Source organism: Pan paniscus, chromosome 1 (assembly GCF_029289425.2).
Source record: "Pan paniscus chromosome 1, NHGRI_mPanPan1-v2.0_pri, whole genome shotgun sequence".
NCBI classification, from domain to species: domain Eukaryota; kingdom Metazoa; phylum Chordata; class Mammalia; order Primates; family Hominidae; genus Pan; species Pan paniscus.
This window is the reverse complement of record NC_073249.2, coordinates 219,883,783-219,910,000: the sequence shown is the minus strand read 5'-3', so window position 1 is coordinate 219,910,000 and position 26,218 is coordinate 219,883,783. Positions and strand designations below refer to the sequence as shown.

Here is a 26,218-nt window from a genome sequence, read left to right as displayed (position 1 = left end):
CAACAACTTCAAACGACACCCCAAGAGGAGGAAGTGCATTCGTCCCTCCCCACCCCCGCCCCCCAACACCCCGTGCCCGCTTGAGCTGGTGGACTTCGGGGACCTGCACCCCCAGAGGTCCTTCCGGGAGCTGCTTTTCAACGGCTGCATTCTCTTTGGCATCGAGTTCAGCTACGCCATGGAGACGGCGTACGTGACCCCGGTGCTCCTGCAGATGGGCCTGCCCGACCAGCTCTACAGCCTGGTGTGGTTCATCAGCCCCATCCTCGGTGAGCCCCGGCTCCTCCCCGATGGTGGAGGGCCTCTGGAAGCCTCCAGAAGCCTCATCGCAGTAGCCTGAGGGTCCTGAGGGGAGAAGGGAGGATCAAGAGTTAAGTTCCCCTCATCAGTCTGGGACTGTGGGGAACACAGGTACCACCGGTCATATCCCAGATTTTAAGTTCCTTATCGAAAGCAGACAATAGAACAGGGATTTAGCAGCCCCTGAGGGCTGACACAGTCTCATGCCAGGCTCTCCTTGTCGGAGGGTCCGACTCATAACGCTTGGTGTCATGTGAGCCTGGAAGGTCCTGAAATTTCTTGGATTCCCAAGGAAAGTCGTGGCTGCTTAGGGCCTTAGGGTCCAAAGTGTAGGATTTAAGGAGATGCTGAGCAATCCCCAGAGTCTGCTGAGCTTTGGTTTCCGAGTTCAGGGTTTTGTCACTGACTCTGTTTCATCATCTTATTCTTTTGATGCACTGGGGGTGTTTGAGAGCAGGCACTTCAGGAATGTGGAGGCTGATTCGATGTCCCCATGTGCCATGGGGACCCTGGCAATGACCGCTGGCCTGCTCTGTTTCAGGATTCCTACTGCAGCCTCTGTTGGGTGCTTGGAGTGACCGGTGTACCTCAAGGTTTGGAAGGAGACGCCCTTTCATTCTTGTCCTGGCTATAGGTCTGTTGTTTTGGCATGGAAATAAAATGGAGAGGAAAAAAAAAAGGCCCCAACTGCTTCCTTTTAGGAAAATTTTAAAAAATGTTGACCAAAGCAGTTACCCAGATAGCTCTGGGCCCGCACTGGTGTGAGGCAGGGAGTGCCCCGCAACCTGGCCTCAGTTAACTGTGAGAATAGATCGCTTTGATCATTTTTAGAAATTGAGTTGATAAAGTTCATCTCATTTCTTCTCTGCTTAATGAAATAAAAACCCCCATCCAAGTGCAAAATATATGGTGAGTTTGCAGGCGGCTTTTCCACCGGGCTGTGCTTGAGGTTTAAGTTTTAAAAATTCTTGGGTCCTAAAGATTCTAGACGTAAGTCGTGAGCTGCCGGGGACAGAGCTGGTCTGCATTTTCTTGGGGTGACTTTGTTTCTCTGTGTCCAGGGGCACTGCTGGGCCTCTCGCTCTTGCTGAATGGCCGGGACATTGGCATCGCCCTGGCTGACGTGACCGGGAACCACAAGTGGGGCCTGCTGCTGACCGTGTGCGGGGTGGTGCTGATGGACTTTAGCGCCGACTCGGCGGACAACCCCAGCCACGCCTACATGATGGACGTGTGCAGCCCCGCGGACCAGGACCGAGGCCTGAACATCCACGCCCTCCTGGCAGGTGAGTCTCCGCAGCAGGGCCGAGGCTGAGTCTGCAGGGCTGCAGGCTTCAGACGTGTGGCTTTCGAGGCCCTTCCTCACTCCCTGATTTAACAAAGAAGCTGGGAGAATTCCAATACATGGAGAAACACTGAAGTGATTGAAAATACATATCTCACACAACACATATCAACCACAACCTATGCTGATGACACATAAACAACAATTATAGGTCTATAAATTCAAATGTTTATATTCGTGGATTCTCATTGTTTGAGGTAGTTATGTTCTGCAGAGTCACCACAAACACTGAATTAGCAAACACCGCATCTCGTTCCTAGGAAAAATACAGGGTTAGGTTCCTGTGAGCCCCCGGTCACAACGTTTTCATCAACGGATCAACACATAACCTTGTTCTATGTGTTTCCGTTTAAAACCCCTTATTTCATCTGTGCCTTTGGCTGATTAACATTGAATTGACGGCCGACAGCGCTGCAACTCAAGCCTGAACGAAGCGTCACTGTTGCATGCATTTTCTGCACAAGGCACATCCGGCTTTCTTGCACCTGGAAACGTCAGACAGCTTGGGGGCCATTTAAACAGTGAAACACCAACAAAAAACACAAAAATGTAAAAAAGGTGGCACTAAATAGACCACACAAAAAACTCTTGTTTCGGCCAGGCACAGTGGCTCATGCCTGTAATCCCAGCACTTTGGGAGGCTGAGGTGGGTGGATCACCTGAGGTCGGGAGTTCGAGACCAGCCTGACCAACATGGAGAAACGACATCTCTACTAAAAATACAAAAAATTAGCTGGGCGTGGTGGCACATGCCTGTAATCCCAGCTACTTGGGAGGCTGAGGCAGGAGAATCACTTGAATCTGGGAGGCGGAGGTTGCAGTGAACTGAGATCGCACTATTGCACTCCAGCCTGGGCAACAAGAGCGAACCTCCATCTCAAAAACAAACAAACAAACAAACAAACACCAACTCTTGTTTCCAGTATGAGCGTGGAGACAAGAAGGCAGAGCTCAGCCCTGCGGGGCCTCAGCTGGATCACGCACCCTTGGAAGCACAGGCGTTGTGCTGTTCTGTGCAAATCCTTGAATGATTGTGAGAGCACCGTGAGGATTGGTTCTGAGTTTTCCTCACTAAATGAGGAGGTGAATTCACAAATACAGAATCTACAGATAATGAGGATTGAGTGTGTGTGCATGGACACACACACGGCTATATCCATACCATGCATATATGTATGTATATATACATACCTGTGGCATGCTTAATGGTGAAACAGGAGAAATGTTCCCATCAAAGTCAGGAATGAGGCAAGAATGCACCCATCCCACAGAGCCACTGCCATTAGGGACACACAAACAAAAGGTGTGAGGTCAGCCCCACTGGTCTCTGGGGCTGGACGTATGGAAACTTCAAGAGAATTAGCTGCAAAGCAGTGCAGGAGTTCAGTATGATGCTTAGTTATCAATGTACTGTATAAAAATCAATACTGGTTGGGTGCAGTGGCTCAGGCCTACTCTCAACACTTCGGGAGGCTAAGCCAGGAGGATTGCTTGAGTTCAGGAGTTTGAAACCAGCTTGGGTGAACAGTGAGACCCCATCTCTAAAAACATAAGATTAAATAAATAAATAACTCTGGCTTTTCTATATAAAATATTTGCCTTGTTACAGAATAAAATGGAAGAAAAAAATTCCATTTAAAATAGCAACTGGGGCCGGGCATGGTGGCTCATGCCTGTAACCCCAGCACTTTGAGAGGCTGAAGTGGATGAATCACTTGAGGTCAGGCGTTCAAGACCAGCCTGGCCAACATGACAAAATCCCATCTCTACTAAAAATACAAAAAATTAGCCTGGCATGTGGTGCGCACCTGTAGTCCCAGCTACTCGGGAGGCTGAGGCAGGAGAATTGCTTGAACCCGGGAGGTGGAGGTTGCAGTGAGCCGAGATCGTGCCACTGCACTCCAGCCTGAGCAACAGAGTGAGACTTCATCTCAAAATAAATAAATTAAAATAAAATAAAATAGCAATTGGCTGGGCCGAAGGTAGTGAGTTATCAGTCAGTTACAGATGGAACTCCTTCCTCTACTCTTTCCCCAACCCTCACTGCTGCACTTGACTAGTCTTGAAAAAGAAACAGATATTGGAACAATGTTTAAAAATCAAGGGAAAAGCCTAATGAGACATTAGGCCTTCATTACAGGACCCGAATGAAGAGGCTGGGTCACCCAGTGGTTAGGGGCTCGGGCTCTGGGAGCTGAAAGTCCATGTGGCGCAAATGGCTCTACTTCCCCAAGCCTCGGTCGCATCTCCTGGAAAATGTTGCCGCTTCTCTTCCTCTTTCCACATGTGCGCTGCTGTGGGCGAGGGAACTTCTAAAGGGGCCATGCCGGGCGAGTGCTGGGCTTGGCAGAGAGGAAGAGGGACGTCGGTTTTTACCTTACGCCCGTCTATGAGAATGCACCACTTTGATCATTCAAGAAAATTAGCTAATAAAGTTCATCTGGGCCGGGCATGGTGGCTCATGCATGTACTCCCAGCACTTTGGGAGACCAAGGCAGGCGGATCACCTGAGGTCAGGAGTTCAAGACCAGCTTGGCCAACATGGTGAAACCCCATCTCTACTAAACATACAAAAATTAGCCGGGCGTGGTGGTGAGCGCCTGTAATCCCAGCTACTCGGGAGGCTGAGGCAGGAGAATCACTTGAGCCCAGGAGGAGGAGGTGGCAGTGAGCCGAGATGGTGCCGCTGCACTCCAGCCTGGGCAACAAGAGTGAAACTCCATCTCAAAGAAAAATAATAAATAAAAAATAAAGTTCATCTGAAACCTGACCTTGGATAAGGGTCACGAACAGCAGTGGTGTCTTTCAGGAGGGGAGGAGGGAAGGCAATTAGAATCATGAGTGTGGGAAGTCAAGAATAATAAAATGCCTGGGAGGGCAGTGGGGAGGCAAAAAGACTCCCAAGTCTAGAAGAACAGAGGCAGAGAAGGGACGGGACTGGGGCTTTTAAATGGACACGCAAGTGAAATGAAAAGGCCTGTCTGGGACAAACGAAGGAAGATCTACAGTGAAACCTGGAAATAATGAGATCCATGGTCATACGGTCCTTAGGTACGTGTGGAAGGCTGAGCTGGGCGTGTCTGAAGCCCAAGCCTGTCCATAGAAGTTCTTATTTGAAAGGTAAACCCCTAATGTGGCCAAGTCTTCCCTAAACCAAAAATCCCGTGCTGGTAGCAGGCAGGTTGCTCCTCACCAGCAGCGGTAAACCGAGAGAACCCTCCTCTCCTCTCAACACTAGACCGACTCAAAATGTAGCTGAACTCACAATAAAACAAAATAAAACACCGGATCCCTGATGGGGTGGGTGTCGTGGACCCGCAGCTGGCTGGGGTGGTGCCCCTGCAGCTTCCCTGGCTCTTGCCATCGAAGCACAGAGCCTGGCTGGAAGAAGCTGCGGTGTTTGGAGTTAAATCTGCCCACTGCTGTTGGCCGGGTCCCCACGGCATCGCTCACAGTTTCCTGCCATGCTCCGTGGCCAGGGCTGGGCTGGCCGGTGCCCCGAGGCGTGGAGTGAGAACAGAGCAGAAACAGCAGCGATCCGATCCCTGCTTTTCTGCTGTAGGCTGATAGCTCAGAGATCGGAGAGCTGCCTGCCAGGGTGTGGGGAGGCAGGACCCATCTGTGGTCACCACAAGGGGCGGCTCTCCTCATGGTGTTCTGTGCATGGGGACAAACACCCGCATGCACACGTGTGGTCGGCTGTGTGTGAGCCATGGGGTCGGCCCTGAGCTGGAGGGGCCCTCGGAGGGAGGATGTGCCCGGTGTCAGCATTCGCTCCAGGGGCCTGAAAGGTTACGGGGAAAGTGGAACAGGCAGGAAGTGGAAGGGGATGTGGGCAGGTGGTCACTGTGCTGCTGCCGGGGGTCACACCAGGAAGGGCCCTGCAGGTGGCTGTGCAGGACAGGAGGGGACCTCCTCAAGGGGCCCGCCCTGGGAATCCTGTCCCATTTTGTTGGGGTTTAGGTGGAACAGGTTCTGTGCCCATGTCCCTGGAATGGCCTTGGCTACCTTCATGTCCTTCTAAGAACGGGGCCACCACGTTTGGGGCTTCTCCTCCCGCAGAAGGGAACTCAAACCCTGTCTCTTTCCCCAGGTCTCGGAGGAGGCTTCGGATACGTGGTCGGCGGAATCCACTGGGATAAAACGGGCTTCGGGAGGGCCCTGGGGGGACAGCTCCGTGTCATTTACCTCTTCACTGCGGTCACCCTGAGCGTCACCACCGTCCTGACCCTGGTCAGCATCCCTGAGAGGCCGCTGCGGCCGCCGAGTGAGAAGCGGGCAGCCATGAAGAGCCCCAGCCTCCCGCTGCCCCCGTCCCCGCCCGTCCTGCCAGAGGAAGGCCCTGGCAACAGCCTCCCGTCGCACACGGCCACCAACTTCTCCAGCCCCATCTCACCGCCCAGCCCCCTCACGCCCAAGTACGGTAGCTTCATCAGCAGGGACAGCTCCCTGACGGGCATCAGCGAGTTCGCCTCATCCTTTGGCACGGCCAACATAGACAGCGTCCTCATTGACTGCTTCACGGGCGGCCACGACAGCTACCTGGCCATCCCCGGCAGCGTCCCCAGGCCGCCCATCAGCGTCAGCTTCCCCCGGGCCCCCGACGGCTTCTACCGCCAGGACCGTGGACTTCTGGAGGGCAGAGAGGGTGCCCTGACCTCCGGCTGTGACGGGGACATTCTGAGGGTGGGCTCTTTGGACACCTCTAAGCCGAGGTCGTCAGGGATTCTGAAGAGACCCCAGACCTTGGCCATCCCGGACGCAGCCGGAGGAGGGGGTCCCGAAACCAGCAGGAGAAGGAATGTGACCTTCAGTCAGCAGGTAACAGCAAATGTCGGGGGAGCCGAGGCTCAGAGGGTGGCATTCGGGGGTCCCCTGGTCAGTTACATGACGAAGAGGGAGAGTCCCTCCAGGAAGAAATTCCCGGCTGTTATGGGGGTGTTATCAAGTGCTTTGACCTAAAGAGAAAAGCCTTAGAGGCCAGGTGCGGTGGCTCAAGTTTGTAGTCCCAGCACTTTAGGAGGCTAAGGCAGGAGGATCGCTTGAACTCTGGAGTTTGAAACCAGCCTGGGCAACGTGGCGAAACCCCGTCTCTACTTTTTAGTATTTTAGTATTTTTAAAAAATACTTTTAAAAAATACTTTTAAAAAATACTTTTAAAAAATATTTTTAAAAAATACTTCTTTTAAAACATATTTTTAAAAAATACTTTTAAAACATATTTTTAAAAAATACTTTTAAAACATATTTTTAAAAAATACTTTTAAAACATATTTTTAAAAAATACTTTTAAAACATATTTTTAAAAAATACTTTTAAAACATATTTTTTAAAAATACTTTTAAAACATATTTTTTAAAAATACTTTTAAAACATATTTTTTAAAAATACTTTTAAAACATATTTTTTAAAAATACTTTTAAAACATATTTTTTTAAAATACTTTTAAAAAATATTTTTTTAAAATACTTTTAAAAAATATTTTTAAAAAATACTTTTAAAAAATATTTTTAAAAAATACTTTTAAAAATATTTTTAAAAATACTTTTTAAAAATATTTTTTAAAAATACTTTTTAAAAATATTTTTTAAAAATACTTTTTAAAAATACTTTTTAAAAAATACTTTTAAAAATACTTTTTAAAAATACTTTTTAAAAATATTTTTTAAAAATACTTTTAAAAATATATATATATATATATTTTTTTTTTTTAATTTATTTTTTTATTGATAATTCTTGGGTGTTTCTCACAGAGGGGGATTTGGCAGGGTCATGGGACAATAGTGGAGGGAAGGTCAGCAGATAAACAAGTGAACAAAGGTCTCTGGTTTTCCTAGGCAGAGGACCCTGCGGCCTTCCGCAGTGTTTGTGTCCCTGGTTACTTGAGATTAGGGAGTGGTGATGACTCTTAACGAGCATGCTGCCTTCAAGCATCTGTTTAACAAAGCACATCTTGCACCGCCCTTAATCCATTTAACCCTGAGTGGACACAGCACATGTTTCAGAGAGCACAGGGTTGGGGGTAAGGTCACAGACCAACAGGATCCCAAGGCAGAAGAATTTTTCTTAGTACAGAACAAAATGAAAAGTCTCCTATGTCTACTTCTTTCTACACAGACACGGCAACCATCCGATTTCTCAATCTTTTCCCCACCTTTCCCGCCTTTCTATTCCACAAAGCCGCCATTGTCATCCTGGCCCGTTCTCAATGAGCTGTTGGGCACACCTCCCAGACCGGGTGGTGGCCGGGCAGAGGGGCTCCTCACTTCCCAGTAGGGGCGGCCAGGCAGAGGCGCCCCTCACCTCCCGGACGGGGCGGCTGGCCGGGCAGGGGGCTGACCCCCCCACCTCCCTCCCGGATGGGGCGGCTGGCCGGGCAGAGGGGCTCTTCACTTCCCAGTAGGGGCGGCCGGGCAGAGGCGCCCCTCACCTCCCGGATGGGGTGGCTGGCCGGGCGGGGGGCTGACCCCCCCACCTCCCTCCCGGACTGGTTGGCTGGCTGGGCAGAGGGGCTCCTCACTTCCCATTAGGGGTGGCCGGGCAGAGGCGCCCCTCAACTCCCGGACGGGGTGGCTGGCCGGGCGGGGGGGCTGACCCCCCCCACCTCCCTCCTGGATGGGGCGGCTGGCCGGGCGGGGGGCTGACCCCCCCACCTCCCTCCTGGACGGGGTGGCTGGCCGGGCAGAGGGGCTCCTCACTTCCCAGTAGGGGCAGCCGGGCAGAGGCACCCCTCACCTCCCGGACGGGGCGGCTGGCCGGGCGGGGGGCTGACCCCTCCACCTCCCTCCCGGACGGGGCGGCTGGCCAGGCGGGGGGCTGACCCCCCCACCTCCCTCCCGGACGGGGCGGCTGGCCAGGCGGGGGGCTGACCCCCCCACCTCCCTCCCGGACGGGGCGGCTGGCCAGGCGGGGGGCTGACCCCCCCACCTCCCTCCCGGACGGGGCAGCTGGCCGGGCGGGGGGGCTGACCCCCCCCACCTCCCTCCCGGACGGGGTGGCTGGCCGGGCAGAGGGGCTCCTCACTACCCAGTAGGGGCAGCCGGGCAGAGGCGCCCCTCACCTCCTGGACAGGGCGGCTGGCCGGGCGGGGGGCTGACCCCCCCACCTCCCTCCCGGACGGGGCGGCTGGCCGGGCGGGGGGCTGACCCCCCCACCTCCCTCCCGGACAGGGCGGCTGGCCGGAGGGGGGGCTGACCCCCCCACCTCCCTCCTGGACGGGGTGGCTGGCCGGGCAGAGGGGCTCCTCACTACCCAGTAGGGGCAGCCGGGCAGAGGCGCCCCTCACCTCCCGGACGGGGCGGCTGGCCGGGCGGGGGGCTGACCCCCCCACCTCCCTCCCGGCTGGGGCGGCTGGCCGGGTGGGGGGCTGACCCCCCCCACCTCCCTCCCGGACAGGGCGGCTGGCCGGGCGGGGGGGCTGACCCCCCCCCACCTCCCTCCCGGATGGGGTGGCTGGCCGGGCAGAGGGGCTCCTCACTACCCAGTAGGGGCGGCCGGGCAGAGGCGCCCCTCACCTCCCAGACGGGGCGGCTGGCCGGGCGGGGGGCTGACCCCCCCACCTCCCTCCCGGACGGGGCGGCTGGCCGGGCGGGGGCTGACCCCCCCACCTCCCTCCCGGACGGGGCGGCTGGCCGGGCGGGGGGGCTGACCCCCCCACCTCCCTCCCGGACGGGGTGGCTGGCCGGGCAGAGGGGCTCCTCACTACCCAGTAGGGGCAGCCGGGCAGAGGCGCCCCTCACCTCCCGGACGGGGCGGCTGGCCGGGCGGGGGGCTGACCCCCCCACCTCCCTCCCGGACGGGGTGGCTGGCCGGGCGGGGGGCTGACCCCCCCACCTCCCTCCCAGACGGGGTGGCTGCCGGGCGGAGACGCTCCTCACTTCCCAGATGGGGTGGCTGCCGGGCGGAGAGGCTCCTCACTTCTCAGACGGGGCGGCTGCCGGGCAGAGGGGCTCCTCACTTCTCAGACGGGGTGGTTGCCAGGCAGAGGGTCTCCTCACTTCTCAGACGGGGCGGCCGGGCAGAGACGCTCCTCACCTCCCAGACGGGGTCGCGGCCGGGCAGAGGCGCTCCTCACATCCCAGATGGGGCGGCGGGGCAGAGGCGCTCCCCACATCTCAGACGATGGGCGGCCGGGCAGAGATGCTCCTCACTTCCTAGATGTGATGGCGGCCGGGAAGAGGCGCTCCTCACTTCCTAGATGGGATGGCGGCCGGGCGGAGACGCTCCTCACTTTCCAGACTGGGCAGCCAGGCAGAGGGGCTCCTCACATCCCAGACGATGGGCGGCCAGGCAGAGACACTCCTCACTTCCAAGACGGGGTGGCGGCCGGGCAGAGGCGGCAATCTCGGCACTTTGGGAGGCCAAGGCAGGCGGCTGGGAGGTGGAGGTTGTAGCGAGCCGGGATCACGCCACTGCACTCCAGCCTGGGCACCATTGAGCACTGAGTGAACGAGACTCCGTCTGCAATCCCAGCACCTCGGGAGGCCGAGGCTGGCAGATCAGTCGCGGTTAGGGGCTGGAGACCGGCCCGGCCAACACAGCGAAACCCCGTCTCCACCAAAACCAGTCAGGCGTGGCGGCGCGTGCCTCTCGGCAGGCTGAGGCAGGAGAATCAGGCAGGGAGGTTGCAGTGAGCTGAGATGGCAGCAGCACAGTCCAGCCTCGGGTCCGCATGAGAGGGAGACGTAGGGACCACCAGCTTTGACGACCTCATTGCGCGTGTGTCGGCGCCCGACAGTCTGCAAGTGAGTGAGGGAGGCGAGCAGGCGGCGGCTTGGCTCGCCACCCGCCATCTCCGGCCATACTGCCAGCCGCGTTAGCCTTGCCTGACCGTCGCGCTCGGAAAGAATCCCCCGCAACTCTACCACAGGTGCCGCTGCCCCTTAGCTGGCTTCTGCCCACGCCCGGCGGGGCCCTTCTCCGGCTACCCGGCTACTCGGGGTTGCCTGTTTCCTCTTCCCATTATCCCGGCCGCTCCTCTCCCTCATTTCTTCAGCTCCTTTCCCCTAAAAATATTTTTTAAAAATACTTTTTAAAAATACTTTTTAAAAATATTTTTTAAAAATACTTTTTAAAAATATTTTTAAAAATACTTTTAAAAATACTTTTAAAAAATACTTTTTAAAAATACTTTTAAAAATATTTTTAAAAAATACTTTTTAAAAATACTTTTAAAAATATTTTTAAAAAATACTTTTAAAAAATATTTTTTAAAAATACTTTTTAAAAATATTTTTAAAAAATACTTTTTAGTATTTTTTATACAAAAAGTAGCTGGGCTTGATGGCACACATGTGTGGTCCCAACCACTCTGGAGGCTGAAGAAGGAGGATGGCTTGAGCCCAGGAGGGTGAAGCTGTAGTGACCCATAGATTGCACCACTGCACTCCAGCCCGGGTGACAGAGCAAGACCTTGTCTCAGAAAAAAAAAAGACAAGCCTCAGAAACGTGACGTCTTCCCTTGCATGTTAGTGAACAGGTTCTGGGCGTGAGTCCACCTATGAGTGAGTGAGTTCAGGACATCTGTTAGGTATCAGGTGGCTTAAAATCCTGGCTGGGAGCGACAATGACAACTCTTTTTTTTTTTTTTTGAGACAGAGTCTCTCTCTGTGGCCCAGGCTGGAGTGCAGTGGCGCAATCTCGGCTCACTGCAAGCTCTGCCTCCCGGGTTCACGCCATTCTCCTGCCTCAGCCTCCCGAGTAGCTGGGACTATAGGTGCCCGCCACCACTCCTGGCTAATTTTTTGTATTTTTAGTAGAGACGGGGTTTCACCGTGTTAGCCAGGATGGTTTCGATCTCCTGACCTCGTGATCCGCCCGCCTCTGCCTCCCAAAGTGCTGCGATTACAGGCGTGAGCCACTGCGCCCGGCCGACAACTCTTTTAAACACTTATGTTTGCCCAAATGTAATTCAGGCCAGGCCTGTCCTGCTAGTGAGTTTCTTAGAGGCATAGTGTGCACCCCACTTGTTTCTGGTATTTTTCCCAAGACGTCCGGGCTCCAGCCCGTTTTGGCAGTGGGAATCCTGTGCCAATACATCCAAGTCTTCATGGACGGTGGAAACAAAACGTGAAACCTGCAGATGTGTCTGGGATCGTCCGTCCTGGTGCCTGACATCGGTTAACTCCCGGAGGCTATAAAAACAGGAATCTCCAGGGCAGCACCATCTTCCACGAAGGCCAAGAACCTTCTGGAAAGCTGTTTAAGTTGGTATTTTCTATATGTCAGATGGGCTGCAAGGCCACCAACTGATCTGTGGGGTTTCACGGGCTGATTTTTTTTTTTTTTTTTTGAGACAGAGTCTTGCTCTGTCGCCCAGGCTGGAGTGCAGTGATGCGATCTCGGCTCACTGCAACCTCTGCCTCCCGGGTTCAAGTGATTCTCCTGCTTCAGCCTCCTGAGTAGCTGGGATTACGGGCACCCACCACCACGCCTGGCTAATTTTGTATTTTTAGTAGAGACGGGGTTTCACCATGTTGGCCAGGCTGGTCTCGAACTCCTGGCCTCAAGTGATCCACCCACCTTGGCCTCCCAAAGTGCTGGGATTACAGATGTGAGCAACCACACCCGGCCAGAATCCATGGTCTTTAAGTAAAGAAAGGTTATTCTCTTATTTAAAGTAGACATAAGAGTTACTGGCCTGCACCTGTGGGCGTTGCAGGAGGAGAGTATATTTCAGTAAGAACGTGGTGTTTCCGGTCCTAAAAAGCCGAGTCTCGTTTGCCTCATCCCTCGAGGGAGGCAGCTGGAAAAGCTGGGCAGCCTGGAGATCTAGCCGAGGAGACACTTCGCTCGGCCGCAGACGCACGTGGGCCGAGTCTCCTGAATGAAGTAGACCCTGCTCTGCCCAGCCCCATCCCACTGGGTTTAAATGGGACCCGGTCCTCAGTTCATTCTCCCGTCAGGGGTTCAGGTGTCTCGTCTCTGCCTAGATGACTTCCCTGATTTAGTCGGAGGTTAACTAGAGATGGGGCTTGCACTGTTCATTTTCTTTTCCTTTCCTTTTTTTTTTTTCTTTTATTTCTTTTCTTTTTTGATTATTTTGTCTTGTTTTGTTTTTTACTTACTTTTTAAAAAAATGTAGAGACAGGCTTTTACCATGTTGCCCAGGCTGGTCTTGAGCTCCTGGGCTCAAGTGATCCCCCTGCCTTGGCCTCCCAAAGTGCTGGAATTAGAGGTGTGAGCCACCATGCCCGGCCTTGTTTGGTTTTGTTTTGAGACAGGGTCTCACTTTGTTGCCCAGGCTGGAGTGCGGTGGTGCATTCACGGCTCACTGCAGCCTCAATCTGCCAGGCCCAAGTGATCCTCCCATCTCAGCCTCCTGAGTAGCAGGGACTACAGGTGCGCACCACCACACCCAGCTAATTTTTTATTTTTTGTAGAAACGGGGCCTCACTATGTGGCCCAAGCTGGTCTTGAACTCCTGGGCTCAAGCCATCCTCCCACCTGTGCCTCTCAAGGTGCTGGGATTCCAGGCGTGAGCCACCGCGCCCAGCCCTGTTTTCTCCTTGGAGTGAGCAGGATGGTGCCTTTCGTTTGCTTTTCTCTGGTGTGTGTGGCCGGGGTGTCTTCACGCCTGCGTACCGTCTCAGCGTGAGGAAGGACACTGCCCAGGCATGCGCAGGCCTCACGGGGACATCTGTTGAGGTTCCTGGTGGCACCAAGGACACAGCGAGCTCCCGTCTGGAAAGGGTTTGAGGAACTAGAAATCACTGGAGAGCCAGGAAAGTCCATCCTTATCAAGGAAAGAGGTTTTCTAATCGCTCAGGTTGAGGGCACCGTCAGCCTCATTGTGGATGATGCCGGGGTAATTAATCTGGTCTTTGTCAACACTGGATCGTCCCAGACTGTTTCACAAAGTTCAAACTGGCTTTAGATCCGGTTGTTTAGGTGTGGTTGAAAATCTCATCTTCATCCCCTTTTTCTGTTTCCTTTCTCCTTAGAGTGTAGTTTATGCATCAGTTCTTTGAGGAAAGTAAAAACCATGAGCTAAATATAAACGCATCCAGGCTCAACGGAGACAGAGGCGTAACTGCAGCGCTGTTCCTCCGCAGGCATGGGGGACGCGCTCTGCTGATGTGGGCGTCCTGGGAGCCGGCACTGCGGCCTCTCAGCTTCCTTTCCCACTGGGAGTATCCAGGGCAGACCGCACCACAGACACCCCAGTGGAGCCAGGCAGCAATGCCTCTTTGCTCTCAAACATCTAAATTCAAAAACGACTAGTTCCCCAAGGTGGGAGGACCACTTGAGGCCAGGAGTTTGAGACCAGTCTGGGCAACATAGTGAGACCCCATCTCTGTAACAATTTTTTAAAAATTAGCCAGGTGTGGTGGTGCTCGCCTGTAGTCCCAGCTACTTGGGAGGCTGAGGTGGGAGGATCACTTGAGCCCAGGAGGTCGAGGCTGCAGTGAGCCATGACCACACCGCTGCACTCCAGCCCGGGCGACAGAGCGAGACTGTCTCTAAAACAACAACAACAACAACAACAACGAAATAACAAGCTCCCCTGGCCAGAGTCTGTACCCCAAACCCAAGCAGGGCTACTTGGAATGAAACCTTCTCGTTCCAGGAGGAGTTTGCAAACCGAGTGAAGATGTCCATGCAATGTCGTTCTTGAGCCCCAGAAAGAAATCTAAGCCCCTCGCACCCGTTTCCATCCTGTTGACCGTGGGGCGTGTCGTGTGCTCTCTGAGCCCCTGTCAAGGGCTGAGGTGCTCATGTGGGCAGGGCCGCCCTGTCTTCTGTGTGGTGGGGGTTCCACCTGTCCAGAGAGAATTTTGAACACATGTTCCTGGTGGCCACCTTGAAATAAGTCGTTCCCAGTCTTCTTTTACGAAAAAGAAAGGACTTCCTAAGTGTGTGGATCTGAACTGACCCATGTTTTTTCATTTCAAATGTATTTTGCATTTTGCGAAGTCTTATCTCACTCCCTGTGGCACAGATAGTGTCCTGTGGCCACACTGTGGGCACACCTGAAATGGAATTCTAGTCTTAGCTGCTCCGGGGCCTCGGAAACGATGCCCTGAAGTTGTTCCTCTGAGGTTGGCGTCGACACGGGGCTCATGCCGTCAGATAAGAAGACAGACCCTTGCAGCCTCCATGCGGTGTTTCCGAGAGTGCATTCCCCTGAGCAGAGCAGAGTCCGCGCTGTGTGATGGGGGTGCGGGGCTCTGATGAGGGGTTTGTGGGCTCTTCCCAGGTGGCCAATATCCTGCTCAACGGCGTGAAGTACGAGAGCGAGCTGACGGGCTCCAGCGAGCGCGTGGAGCAGCCTCTGTCCGTGGGGCGCCTCTGCTCCACCATCTGCAACATGCCCAAGGCGCTACGCACACTCTGCGTCAACCACTTCCTGGGTGAGCTCCCGGCCAAGCCTCCCCGTGAGTCCTGGTCCTGCTCAGGGCTCTCGCCCCACTGGCCTCCCAGGATGCCCCTGAGCCTCCCTTCCCAGAACCTGAGTTCACCAGCCCCCAACAACAGCACCAAGGGCAGGCCTGGGGTGTGGTGGCTGCCCTGGAGGGCTTTTCTCCAGGGTGCCTGCCCTGCATAGCTCCAAACTAAACCAGGTGTCACCATTGAGAGCCACATAGCTCACTCTGGGCCCAACACCTGGGTCCCCACAGAGCCAAAATTCTCATTACCAGAAGCCCTTTGGACAACTCCACAGTGAAATGATGGACCCACACCTTCCCACCTTCCCACCTTCTGACTTTGTCTTGCTCTGTCTTCAAGCACAGACCCCACACCTGCCTGCCTGTGTCTATTGCTGTTTGTAAATTCACACGGCTCGGCCTTTGAATGAGCATTGAAAAGCACCGACTTGCATTTCGTTCCATTTAGTCTCTTTCCGCTGTTGAGTGGTTGAACATTTGAGCATGATTCAGAATTTGAGGCCGGGCGCAGTGGCTCACGCCTGTAATCTCAGCACTTTGGGAGGCCGAGGCTGGTGGATCACAAGGTAAGACGATTGAGACCATCCTGGCCAACATGGTGAAACCCCATCTCTACTAAAAATACAAAAATTAGCTGGGCATGGTGGTGCATGCCTGTAATCCCAGCTACTTGGGAGGCTGAGGCAGGAGAATTGCTTGAACTCGGGAGGCAGAGGTTGCAATGAGCCGAGATTGCACCACTGCATTCCAGCATGGGTGACAAAGCAAGACTCCATCTCAAAAAAAAAAAAAAAAAAATTTGAGATAATCTAGGGCTCTCATACATTGTGGGACATAAATCAACATGACCTTCTAGAAGGCAATTTCGTAATGGGTGAGAATCTTAAAAATGGTCCTACCTTTTTTCCCTATGACCTTACTCAGTATTCCATGCAAGCCCGTAATCAAAGACTATATTCAGAATATGCATGCAAGGTATTGATCACAGCATGGTTTCAGACAGCCACAGACTGCGATTGGGGGATAGAGATGTCCAACAGTTGGGGAAGGGTTAAATATATTAGGGTGCACCCACACTGTGAAATATTTTGCTGCCATCAAAACAAGTCTATTTAATAATTCCTGATGGCATAGAACATTGTAGATGATAATTCATTATGGTTCGAGAGGGCCTATAAATACCACCTTCCTCTACCAAAGAAGGAATTCCCATGGTTCAAGGAACGGAGCGCTAAGCACTTCCGCCAGCACATCCATGTCTGTGCTTCCTGGTGGATTTCTCCCAATTAAATGGACCCCCTCCCCTGCACCACCCAGGTAGCTGGAGCACCTCCACTGCTACCCTTGCCTCATGTTTATAGAAATATATGGTGGTTTAAAATAAAAAAATTGTAAGGAAACTCTGTTAGTCTGTTCTCATGCTGCTAATAAAGACATACCCGAAACTGGGTCATTTATAAAGAAAAGGAGGTTTAATGGACTCACAGTTCCACATGGCTGGGGAGGACTCACAATCATGGTGGAAGGCAAAGGAGGCGCAAAGGCACATCTTACATGGTGGCAGTCAAGAGGGCGTGTGCAGGGGAACTCCCATTTATAAAACCATCAGATCTCATGGGACTTATTCACTATCATGAGAACAGCATGGGAAAGACCCAACCCCATGATTCAATTAGCTCTCACGGGGTCCCGCCCACGACACACAGGGATTATGGGAGCTACAATTAGAGATGAGATTTGGGTGGGGACACAGCCAAACCATATCAGAAACGAACACAGTTTTAAATTGCTTGTTACTTTTTTTTTTGAAATGGAGTCTCACTCTGTCGCCCGGGCTGGAGGGCAGTGGCGCGATCTCAGCTCACTGCAAGCTCCACCTTCCGGGTTCACACCATTCTCCTGCCTCAGCCTCCCGAGTAGCTGGGACTACAGGCACCCACCACCATGCCCGGCTAATTTTTTGTATTTTCAGTAGAGACGGGGTTTCACCATGTTAGCCAGGATGGTCTCGATTTCCTGACCCTGTGATCCGCCCGCCTCAGCCTCCCAAAGTGCTGGGATTACAGGCGTGAGCCACCACACCCAGCAGCTCATTACTTTTATAACCAGTAGATGCATGTTGGTTAGAGAAAGGGCAGAGTGTTGGCCTTTGCCCCCGAGGTCATGAACCCCTTTCTTTCTTCCAGGGTGGCTCTCGTTCGAGGGGATGTTGCTCTTCTACACAGACTTCATGGGCGAGGTGGTGTTTCAGGGGGACCCCAAGGCCCCGCACACATCAGAGGCGTATCAGAAGTACAACAGCGGTGTAACCATGGGCTGCTGGGGCATGTGTATCTACGCCTTCAGTGCTGCCTTCTACTCAGGTACCCGCTGCCAGCCAGGCTGGCACGGCAGTGAGAGCTTTGGTTGGGTCCATGGAGCATGCGAAATGAAGGCAGGTTCATGGCCTTACGATTGCAGACACCACATCCCAATTTGGGGGACGCCACTGTCTTTCCCGGCTGCAGGGCGCTGGGCCTGGGGGAGCTGGGCTGAAGAAATGGAGCTTGCCGGCCTCAGGCCTCCCAGAGCTGGTGGCCTACGGGGGCACGGGTGCTTGTCAGGACCTGACTACACCGGCAGGCCGTAGCGAGGGCGAAGTGGGGGGCCCTGGGGGAACCCCAAGGCCACACCCAGGCAGCGTGCTGTCCGCCAGCCCCCAGCTCCTTCCCACTTTGATTCAAGGAGCAACTGGTCCCCAGGGAGGTGGGGGCAGGGGTGTGTGATCGTGGAGCGTAGGGGTGGGCAGGGGCCAGGGGCCCAGATGACTTTGAGGTTCTCTGTCTGGGGTACCCTTGGAGCACAGTGCTGAGTTCACACCAGGGCGAAGCCGAGGTGCCATCCCCACGGGGCCTGGCCGGTAGCGTGCACTGGGCAAATTTTATCACAGAGGTCCGCGTACTTTTTCTGCAAAAGGCCAGAGAGTTGGTATTTCCGGCTTTGCCGGCCCAGCGGTCTCTGTTGCAGCCCCTCACCGAAAGCCACAGACACGGGAAACCGAGTGGGCGTGCCGAGCGCCAATCAAACCGCACTGTGTTCACTGAAATACGAATTTCATGTGATTTTCACGTGTCACAAAATATTCATCTTTTTTTGGTTTTTTAAATTAATTTTTTTTTTAATTTACAAAACTAGGCTGCAGGCTGGACTTCGCCTTCGATCCATAATCTGCCAACTGCTTTATTTTAGTTGCCCCCATCTTTGTGGGTTCAAGCCCCAAAGTAGAGGGTCACTGAGGGGCTGTGGCAAGAAGAAATTTGTCAGATCTCACTTGTGAGTCCATGGGGTGGCACCTCGGGTGTTGGGTTCCCCCATAGCCACGTGGCCTTGGGGCGTGGGGAACTGGCCCCATTTTATCTGATTCTAGGGAGCCCCGTCGCTGACATCCATGCTGTCACATCATCTTGGGGGTGTAAAGATGGTGGCTGGCTACGGGATGGGCTGCTGTTGTACCCATAATTACACAAGAACACAGAGGTTTAGCTCGAGACCCTCAGTCCCTGAGCCCCTTTGGTGTCACAGCCCCAAGACCCCTCCACCTGCAGAAGCCCTGGGGGACCTGGCCCGGGCCAGTGTGAACAGGACACCCTGGTCCTGCCATCTATCCAGACAGCCCTGTCCTGGGCACCCACCAGAATTACTGGGGCGGTCTCTCAGCTCCCCTGGGTTCCCCAGGAAGTACTTTCTGGTCTGGGGCAAGTGACCTGCCAAGCTGGGTCCCACCACTGCTAGCTTCAGGTCAGCCGCCGGGAGGTGGCACTGGAAGCTGAGTCCCCGGAGGCTCTGGCCGTGTGGCACTGCTCACCCTCTCTGTGGCCCGCAGCTATCCTGGAGAAGCTGGAGGAGTTCCTCAGCGTCCGCACCCTCTACTTCATCGCCTATCTCGCCTTCGGCCTGGGGACCGGGCTTGCCACCCTCTCCAGGAACCTCTACGTGGTCCTGTCGCTCTGCATAACCTACGGGATTTTATTTTCCACCCTGTGCACCTTGCCCTACTCGCTGCTCTGCGATTACTATCAGAGTAAGAAGGTAAGTGCTCTCCCTTGTTTTGCTTCGGGTCTGCTTCTTGGAGAAACCCCACCTGAGAACAGTCCCCCAGGACCAGCTGTACAATCTGCAGAGCCCGGTGCAAAATGTCAAGACAGCGACTGCAGAGCATTAAACCAAGGGGGGCCCTTCTGAGTCTGGGGCGTGCCCCCTGCCTGTAATCCCCTCATTGCTTCATTAGCAGAAGCCTCCAGCCCACCCAGTCTCTGGGTCAGGCTCTGTCCTTCCCAGGGATGTGGGGAATGGGAGGCTGCCCCTTCCTACTCCATTGTCAGGCCACCGGGTCTCCTGTTGATGCCTGTCCCAGCCATTCAGGGTGGGGCTTATGGGGAGGCAGTGAAGCTCGGAAAACTCAGCAATCCAGATCGATAACATGTTAATGCAGTATTTTTAAAAATCAGAATTCTTGCCAAAAATCCATGGAGAACAAAAACATCTTTCTTTCTTTCTTTCTTTCTTTTTTTTTTGAGATGGAGTCTTGCTCTGATGCCTGTGCTGGAGTGCAGTGGTGCGATCTCGGCTCACTGCAACCTCCGCCTCCCGGGTTCAAGTGGTCCTCCTGCCTCAGCCTCCCAAGTAGCTGGGACGCCACCATGCCCAGCTAATTTTTTGTATTTTTAGTAGAGACGGGGTTTCACCATGTTGGTCAGGCTGGTCTCAATCTCTTGACCTCATGATCCGCCCGCCTCAGCCTCCCAAAGTGCTGGGATTACAGGCGTGAGCCACCGCACCCAGCCCAAAATTTTAAATAAAGAGAGGATCAGTTCCCCATGTACTAGGGGTTCTGATAGCCAGCTCAGCTCCTGATCCTTTTTCTTTGGGAACTTCAGTTCTGTCCTTGAATCCTGACTAGATGTTTCTTGCCCTCTGGTCTCAGAATTCTCTTGGCTTTTATTCCTTGATCCACCTGCCGGTTTTATCACCTCACCCTTGTTCCTCATGGCTTCCTATCAAGCCGTGGGTATTAGGTGACAGTGTAATTTATTAGATGTTGGTTTTGGCCAAATACTGGGCATGACTTAATAACAACCAAACCATTTCATTATTTGGACAGGCCTGAGTACCTTATCAAGCAGATTAAAAGGATGTGGTACCCGTCCTTTAGAAAAGGACAGCTGAAATCTTGTTACGGATTATGGATTTAGCATAAAGAAAAATAATCAGGCACAAAATAAGAGTAAGAGAGGGGGCCGGGTGTGGTGGCTCACACCTGTAGTCCCAGGTACTTAGGAGGCCGAGGTGGGTGGATCACGAGGTCAGGAGATTGAGACCATCCTGGCTAACACAGTGAAACCCCATCTCTACTAAAAATACAAAAAATTAGCTGGGCATGGTGGCGCATGCCTGTAGTCCCAGCTACTCGGGAGGCTGAGGCAGGAGAATCGCTTGAATCTGGGAGGCGGAGGTTGCAGTGAGCCGAGATGGTGAGATGGTGCCACCGCACTCCAGCCTGGGCGACAGAGCAAGACTCCGTTTCAAAAAAAAAAAAAAAGAGTAAGAGGGACAATGAATAGAAATTTCACTTCACGGCCGGGTGCGGTGGCTCACGCCTGTAATCTCAGCACTTTGGGAGGCTGAGGCGGGCGGATTACCTGAGGTCAGGAGTTCAAGACCAGCCTGGCCAACATGGTGAAACCCCATCTCTACTAAAAATACAAAAATTAGCCAGGCGTGGTGGCGGACGCCTATAGTCCCAGCTACACAGGAGGCTGAGGCAGGAGAATGGCGTGAATCTGGGAGGCGGAGCTTGCAGTGAGCCAAGATCGCACCACTGCACTCCAGCCTGGGCAACAGAGCGAGACTCTGTCTCAAAAAAAAAGATAGTAATACTTCGAAAAAAAAAAAAAAAAAGATCAGTAACAGTGCCGAGCCACCTCATATTGGAGTCTGAGGCAAAAGGAAAAATGGCATTTAAAAGGCCAAACGCAGTAGCTCATGCCTGTAATCCCAGCACTTTGGGAGGCCGAGGCAGGTGGATCACTTGAGGTCAGGAGTTCAAGATCAGCCTGGCCAACATGACGAAACCATGTCTACTAAAATACAAAAATTAGCCAGGCATGGTGGCCCGTGCCCATAATTCCAGCTACTTGGGAGGCTGAAGCAGGAGAATCGCTTGAACCTGGGAGGCGGAGGTTGCAGTGAGCCAAGATTGCGCCACTGCACTCCAGCCTGGGTGACAGTGGCTATGTAAATAAATAAATAGGCCGGGTGCGGTGGCTCACGCCTGTAATCCCAGCACTTTGGGAGGCCAAGGAGGGTGGATCACGAGGTCAGGAGATCGAGACCATCTTGGCTAACACAGTGAAGCCCCTTCTCTACTAAAAATACAAAAAATTAGCCAAGCGTGGTGGCGGGCGCCTGTAGTCCCAGCTACTCCGGAGGCTGAGGCAGAAGAATGGCGTGAACCCGGGAGGCAGAGCTTGCAGTGAGCCGAGATTGTGCCACTGCACTCCAGCCTGGGCGACAGAGTGAGACTCCGTCTCAAATAAATACATACATACATACATAAAGTGCCTTAAATTTTTGTTGATATTTTGCTCAGCATAGACTTTTACCGGCTGTATTGAAATATGCACCATCTAACAGTGTGTGATGTGCACCGTTCGGCGGTTTCAGCACACGCAGAGTTGTACAACCATCACCACCATCAATTTCAGAACGGTTTTGTCACCCCAGGAAGAAACCCGTCAGCCATCACCCCTCTGACCCTCCCACTCTCCCAGGCCTAGGTGACCGCTAACCTACTTCCTGTCCCCATGGACTTGCCTATTTGGGACGTCTCCTGTGATGGAGTCAGGCAGTCTGCGGCCTCTCGTGTCTGGCATCTGCAGTGCAGCTGTGGGCTTCGAGCTCCATCCGTGCTGTTTCCTGGGTCAGCGCCTCCTTCCCTTTTATGGTCACATAATGTTCCCACCATAATTTTCCTTTGCAGTGACTTTGAAATTTTAAAATGCTGCATTGAAATATTACCTGGACAGTCTGGGCAACGTAGTCAGACCCCATCTCTAAAAAAATAAAATTAAAAATTAGCCAAGTGTGGTGGCATGCACCGGTAGTTCCAGCTACTTGGGAGGCTGAGGTGGGAGGATCACTTGAGCCCAGGAGGCTGAGGCTGTAGTGGGCTGAGATTGTGCCACTGCACTCCAGCCTGGGCAACAGAGCAAGACCCTGTCTCAAAAAAAAAAAAAAAGAAAAGAGGAAAGAAAGAAAGAAAAGAAATGTGACCTGGATTACTGAGTTTCTCTCTCTCCCTTTTAATCTCATGCCTCAGTTGCCTCCCCCAGGCCTGGGCCTGATTTGTTTTTAGGGAGTTTGGAGTCTGACAAGTTCAGCTGGGCTGGCCCTGAGCACAGCCCTTCTGATGGGGGGAAGCCGCAGGGGAGGCCCAGGCTCCCAGGTCACAGCAATGCCCACTCACGCAGCACCTTGCAGGCCGGCTGGTGCTGGGGGAGCCGAGTGAGGGAAAGCCATGCCACCGCTCCCCACCGTCACTCTGCACAGACCACACTCTCAGCCACTGTCCCCCAGCGTGGCATGCAGGGGAGGGAGAGTGAGTGACGTGCCCAAGCTGGAGGCCACGAGGACCTTGGAGCCTCGGACAGAGGACCAGCGGCTGTCATGTGCAGAGGACTTTGGGGGTGTAGGGCAGGTCCCATCCTGGACGAGGGTGAAGGAGGGGATGGCAGGAGTGGAGCGGCCACCTGGCTGGGCAGATTGGTTTTCTTTGGGTAAGAGGACAGGGAAGAGCTCAAGTGCTGAGCGGGGAAAGTGTCTCCCGCCACCTCGGCCCGTGGGAGCTCAGCCCTCTGCCCCATTAGTCATGGATTCTTTTCATTGTCGTCATCTCTCCGAACACAAATATTGTTAAACTCTTGGCTGAACTCCCTGTGCATGTTGGCGCTGAAAAATGTGAGGCCGCTGTGCGTGGGCCGCTCGGGCCTCCTGGGCTCGCAGGACACACCGAGCTCGGTCACCCTGTGCTGGCCGCGGCATGTCTCGTTGACACGTTTCTTCCTCTGGGTCAGTTTGCAGGGTCCAGTGCGGACGGCACCCGGCGGGGCATGGGCGTGGACATCTCTCTGCTGAGCTGCCAGTACTTCCTGGCTCAGATTCTGGTCTCCCTGGTCCTGGGGCCCCTGACCTCGGCCGTGGGCAGTGCCAACGGGGTGATGTACTTCTCCAGCCTCGTGTCCTTCCTGGGCTGCCTGTACTCCTCCCTGTTTGTCATTTATGAAATTCCTCCCAGCGACGCTGCAGACGAGGAGCACCGGCCCCTCCTGCTGAACGTCTGACATCGCGGAGCCTCGACTCTGGACACGCGCCTGCACCTGGGGGTCTGGAGCAGACCGACCAGTGAGGACCAAAGGGCCTTGTTGGACAGGGGGACAGGCTGCCTACTGGAATGTAAATATGTGATAAAATAATAAATGACAGCGGCAAAGCCTATGGTTTCTAGGCATTGCTCTCTGGTGGCTGAGAGGTCCCCATGGGATTGAGTTACCCTCCTGAGGACTCGGGCAGGGGGAGGTTTGTAAGAATCTTTTTTTGAAAGTAAAGGTGTAATTCAATGGTTCTCAACCAGGGGCAATTTTGCCACCCCACCCCCACCCCCAGGAAGACATCTGGCAAAGTCTGGAGATAGCTTTGGTTGTCACAACTCGGGGATGCTGTAAACCTCCCACGGCACACAGGACCGCCCCAACAGCAAGGAGCTAGCAAGACCCAGCTGTCAATTGTGCTGAGGTAGAGTGAGCCTGGTCTAACTGGACCATACATTCTGTACATTGCATCCCAGGGTAGAGTCACAGTATACAGATCTTTTGGATCAGAAGGCCTCATATTCATTCACTTGTCCATTCATCCATTTATTCTCTCATCCATTCATTCATCTACCCATCCGCATATCCACCCATCCACATAACCATCCATCCACTCATCCAAATATCCTCCCATCCAAATATCCACTCATCTATATATCCATCCATCTACATACCCACCCATTCATCCGTCCACATAACCATCCATCCACTCATCCAAATATCCACCCATCTGAATATCTACTCATCTATATATCCATCCATTCACATATCCACCCATCCACCCATCCAAATATCCACTTCTCCATATATCCATCCATCCATCTATCCATCCATCCACATATCCACCCATCCACCCATCCAAATATCCACTTCTCCATATATACATCCATCCATCTATCCATCCATCCATCCACATATCCACCCATCCACCCATCCAAATATCCACTTCTCCTTAGATACATCCATCCATCCACCCATCTAAATATCCACTTCTCCATATATCCACCCATCCATCCACCCATCCATCCATCCATCCATCCATCCATCCATCTATCCATCCATCCACATATCCACCCATCCACCCATCCAAATATCCACTTCTCCATATATACATCCATCCATCTATCCATCCATCCACATATCCACCCATCCACCCATCCAAATATCCACTTCTCCATATATACATCCATCCATCTATCCATCCATCCATCCACATATCCACCCATCCACCCATCCAAATATCCACTTCTCCTTAGATACATCCATCCATCCACCCATCTAAATATCCACTTCTCCATATATCCACCCATCCATCCACCCATCCATCCATCCATCCATCCATCTATCCATCCATCCACCCATCTAAATATCCACTTCTCCATATGTCCATCCATCCATCCACCCATCCATCCATCCATCCATCCATCCATCCACCCATCTAAATATCCACTTCTCCATATATCCATCCATCCATCCACCCATCCATCCATCCATCCATCCATCTATCCATCCATCCACCCATCTAAATATCCACTTCTCCATATATCCATCCATCCATCCATCCATCCATCCATCCATCCATCCATCCACATATCCAGCCATCCACCCATCCAAATATCCACTTCTCCATATATCCATCCATCCACATATCCACCCATCCGTCCATCCACATAACCATCCATCCACTCATCCAAATATTTACCCATCTGAATATCCACTCATCCACAAAACCATCCATCCACACATCCACCCATCTACCCATCCACATAACCATCCATCTACTCATCCAAATATCCACCTATCCGAATATCCACTCATCCATATATCCATCCATCCACATGTCCACCCATCTACCCATCCAAATATCCATTTCTCCATCCATCCATCCACCCATCCTCTTATCCACTCATCCACCCTCCAGATATCCAGCGAGTGCCTGGGTGTGGCAGACAGTGGTTGGCCTGGGAATCCAGCTGTAAGTGTCCACTCTGCCCTGCTGGAACTGATGTGAGAGGAAGGGAGACACATGGCTCACTGAGGTTCCGTGCAGCGCAAGCACAGGGAAGGAGGACAGGGTGACAGCGGTGTGTCTGGGTGGCCTCAGTAGTGAGGTGCCGTTTGAGCAGTGTCCTGATGAAGCCAGGGAGTGATCTCTGAAGTGAGCACTTGCTTGACAGGCTCGAGGGAGCATAGGCACCAAGATGCTCAGATTGTAAAATGCCCCCAAAGTAGAAATCTCAAAGAGTTTGGAGCTGATGTGGCTGGCCAGCGCCCATCCTGCCCTTTGACTCCACAGGCAGGGACTAGGGGCTGGAGGGCGAGGTTCGGGTCATTCTTCCCCCTCCATCCGCCAAGGGTTCATTCCACAGATGGACACCATGTGCCTGCTGTGTGCAGGCGTCGCTGGGCCTGGGTCTGCCCGGGCTGTGCCCACTGCCTCCCAGTGCCCCTTTGTGGATCTGGCAAAGCTCTCGTGAGTGTGGCAGTCCCTCGCCATCTGGCCTCTGACCATCTTCGTCACCTGACGCTGCAAGCTCACCAAGGCCCCTTCTCAGAGGCCTGGGAGGGCTCCTCCACGCATGGTGATTAATGGCCATGAGGGGTCACGGCTGGGTCCCTGTTGTCGCCAAGCTGGGCCTGGTCTGGGATTGTGCAGCCCCCAGTTCCCTCGCTGCATGGGCCCTGTGTTCTGGGGACATATAAGACATCCCTGACCACAAATCAGCCTTGGGGAGTCTGGCGTTCATGACAGTGTCTTATCATCTTGCTGTGACCACTTA

At 53.3% G+C, this 26,218-nt stretch overlaps 1 protein-coding gene across 3 annotated transcripts in view; it reads left to right on the top strand.

The window, feature by feature from the left end:
- Nucleotides 1-23,563, top strand: part of SLC45A1 (solute carrier family 45 member 1) — a 31,590-nt gene extending 8,027 nt beyond the window's left edge. The window contains exons 2-9 of one of the 3 annotated variants that reach the window (XM_003822126.5): nt 1-269; nt 842-934; nt 1,362-1,586; nt 5,739-6,466; nt 14,844-14,997; nt 17,220-17,396; nt 18,896-19,101; nt 23,145-23,563. The exon at nt 1-269 is cut by the window's left edge and continues 152 nt beyond it. In XM_003822126.5, coding sequence (XP_003822174.3) covers nt 1-269; nt 842-934; nt 1,362-1,586; nt 5,739-6,466; nt 14,844-14,997; nt 17,220-17,396; nt 18,896-19,101; nt 23,145-23,411 — 2,119 coding nt within the window. In that variant the 3' untranslated portion in view covers nt 23,412-23,563. The remainder of the gene's footprint in view (nt 270-841; nt 935-1,361; nt 1,587-5,738; nt 6,467-14,843; nt 14,998-17,219; nt 17,397-18,895; nt 19,102-23,144) is intronic. The other 2 variants (XM_034954723.2, XM_063601984.1) reach the window with 2 other exon arrangements.
- Nucleotides 23,564-26,218: the final 2,655 nt, after the last annotated feature.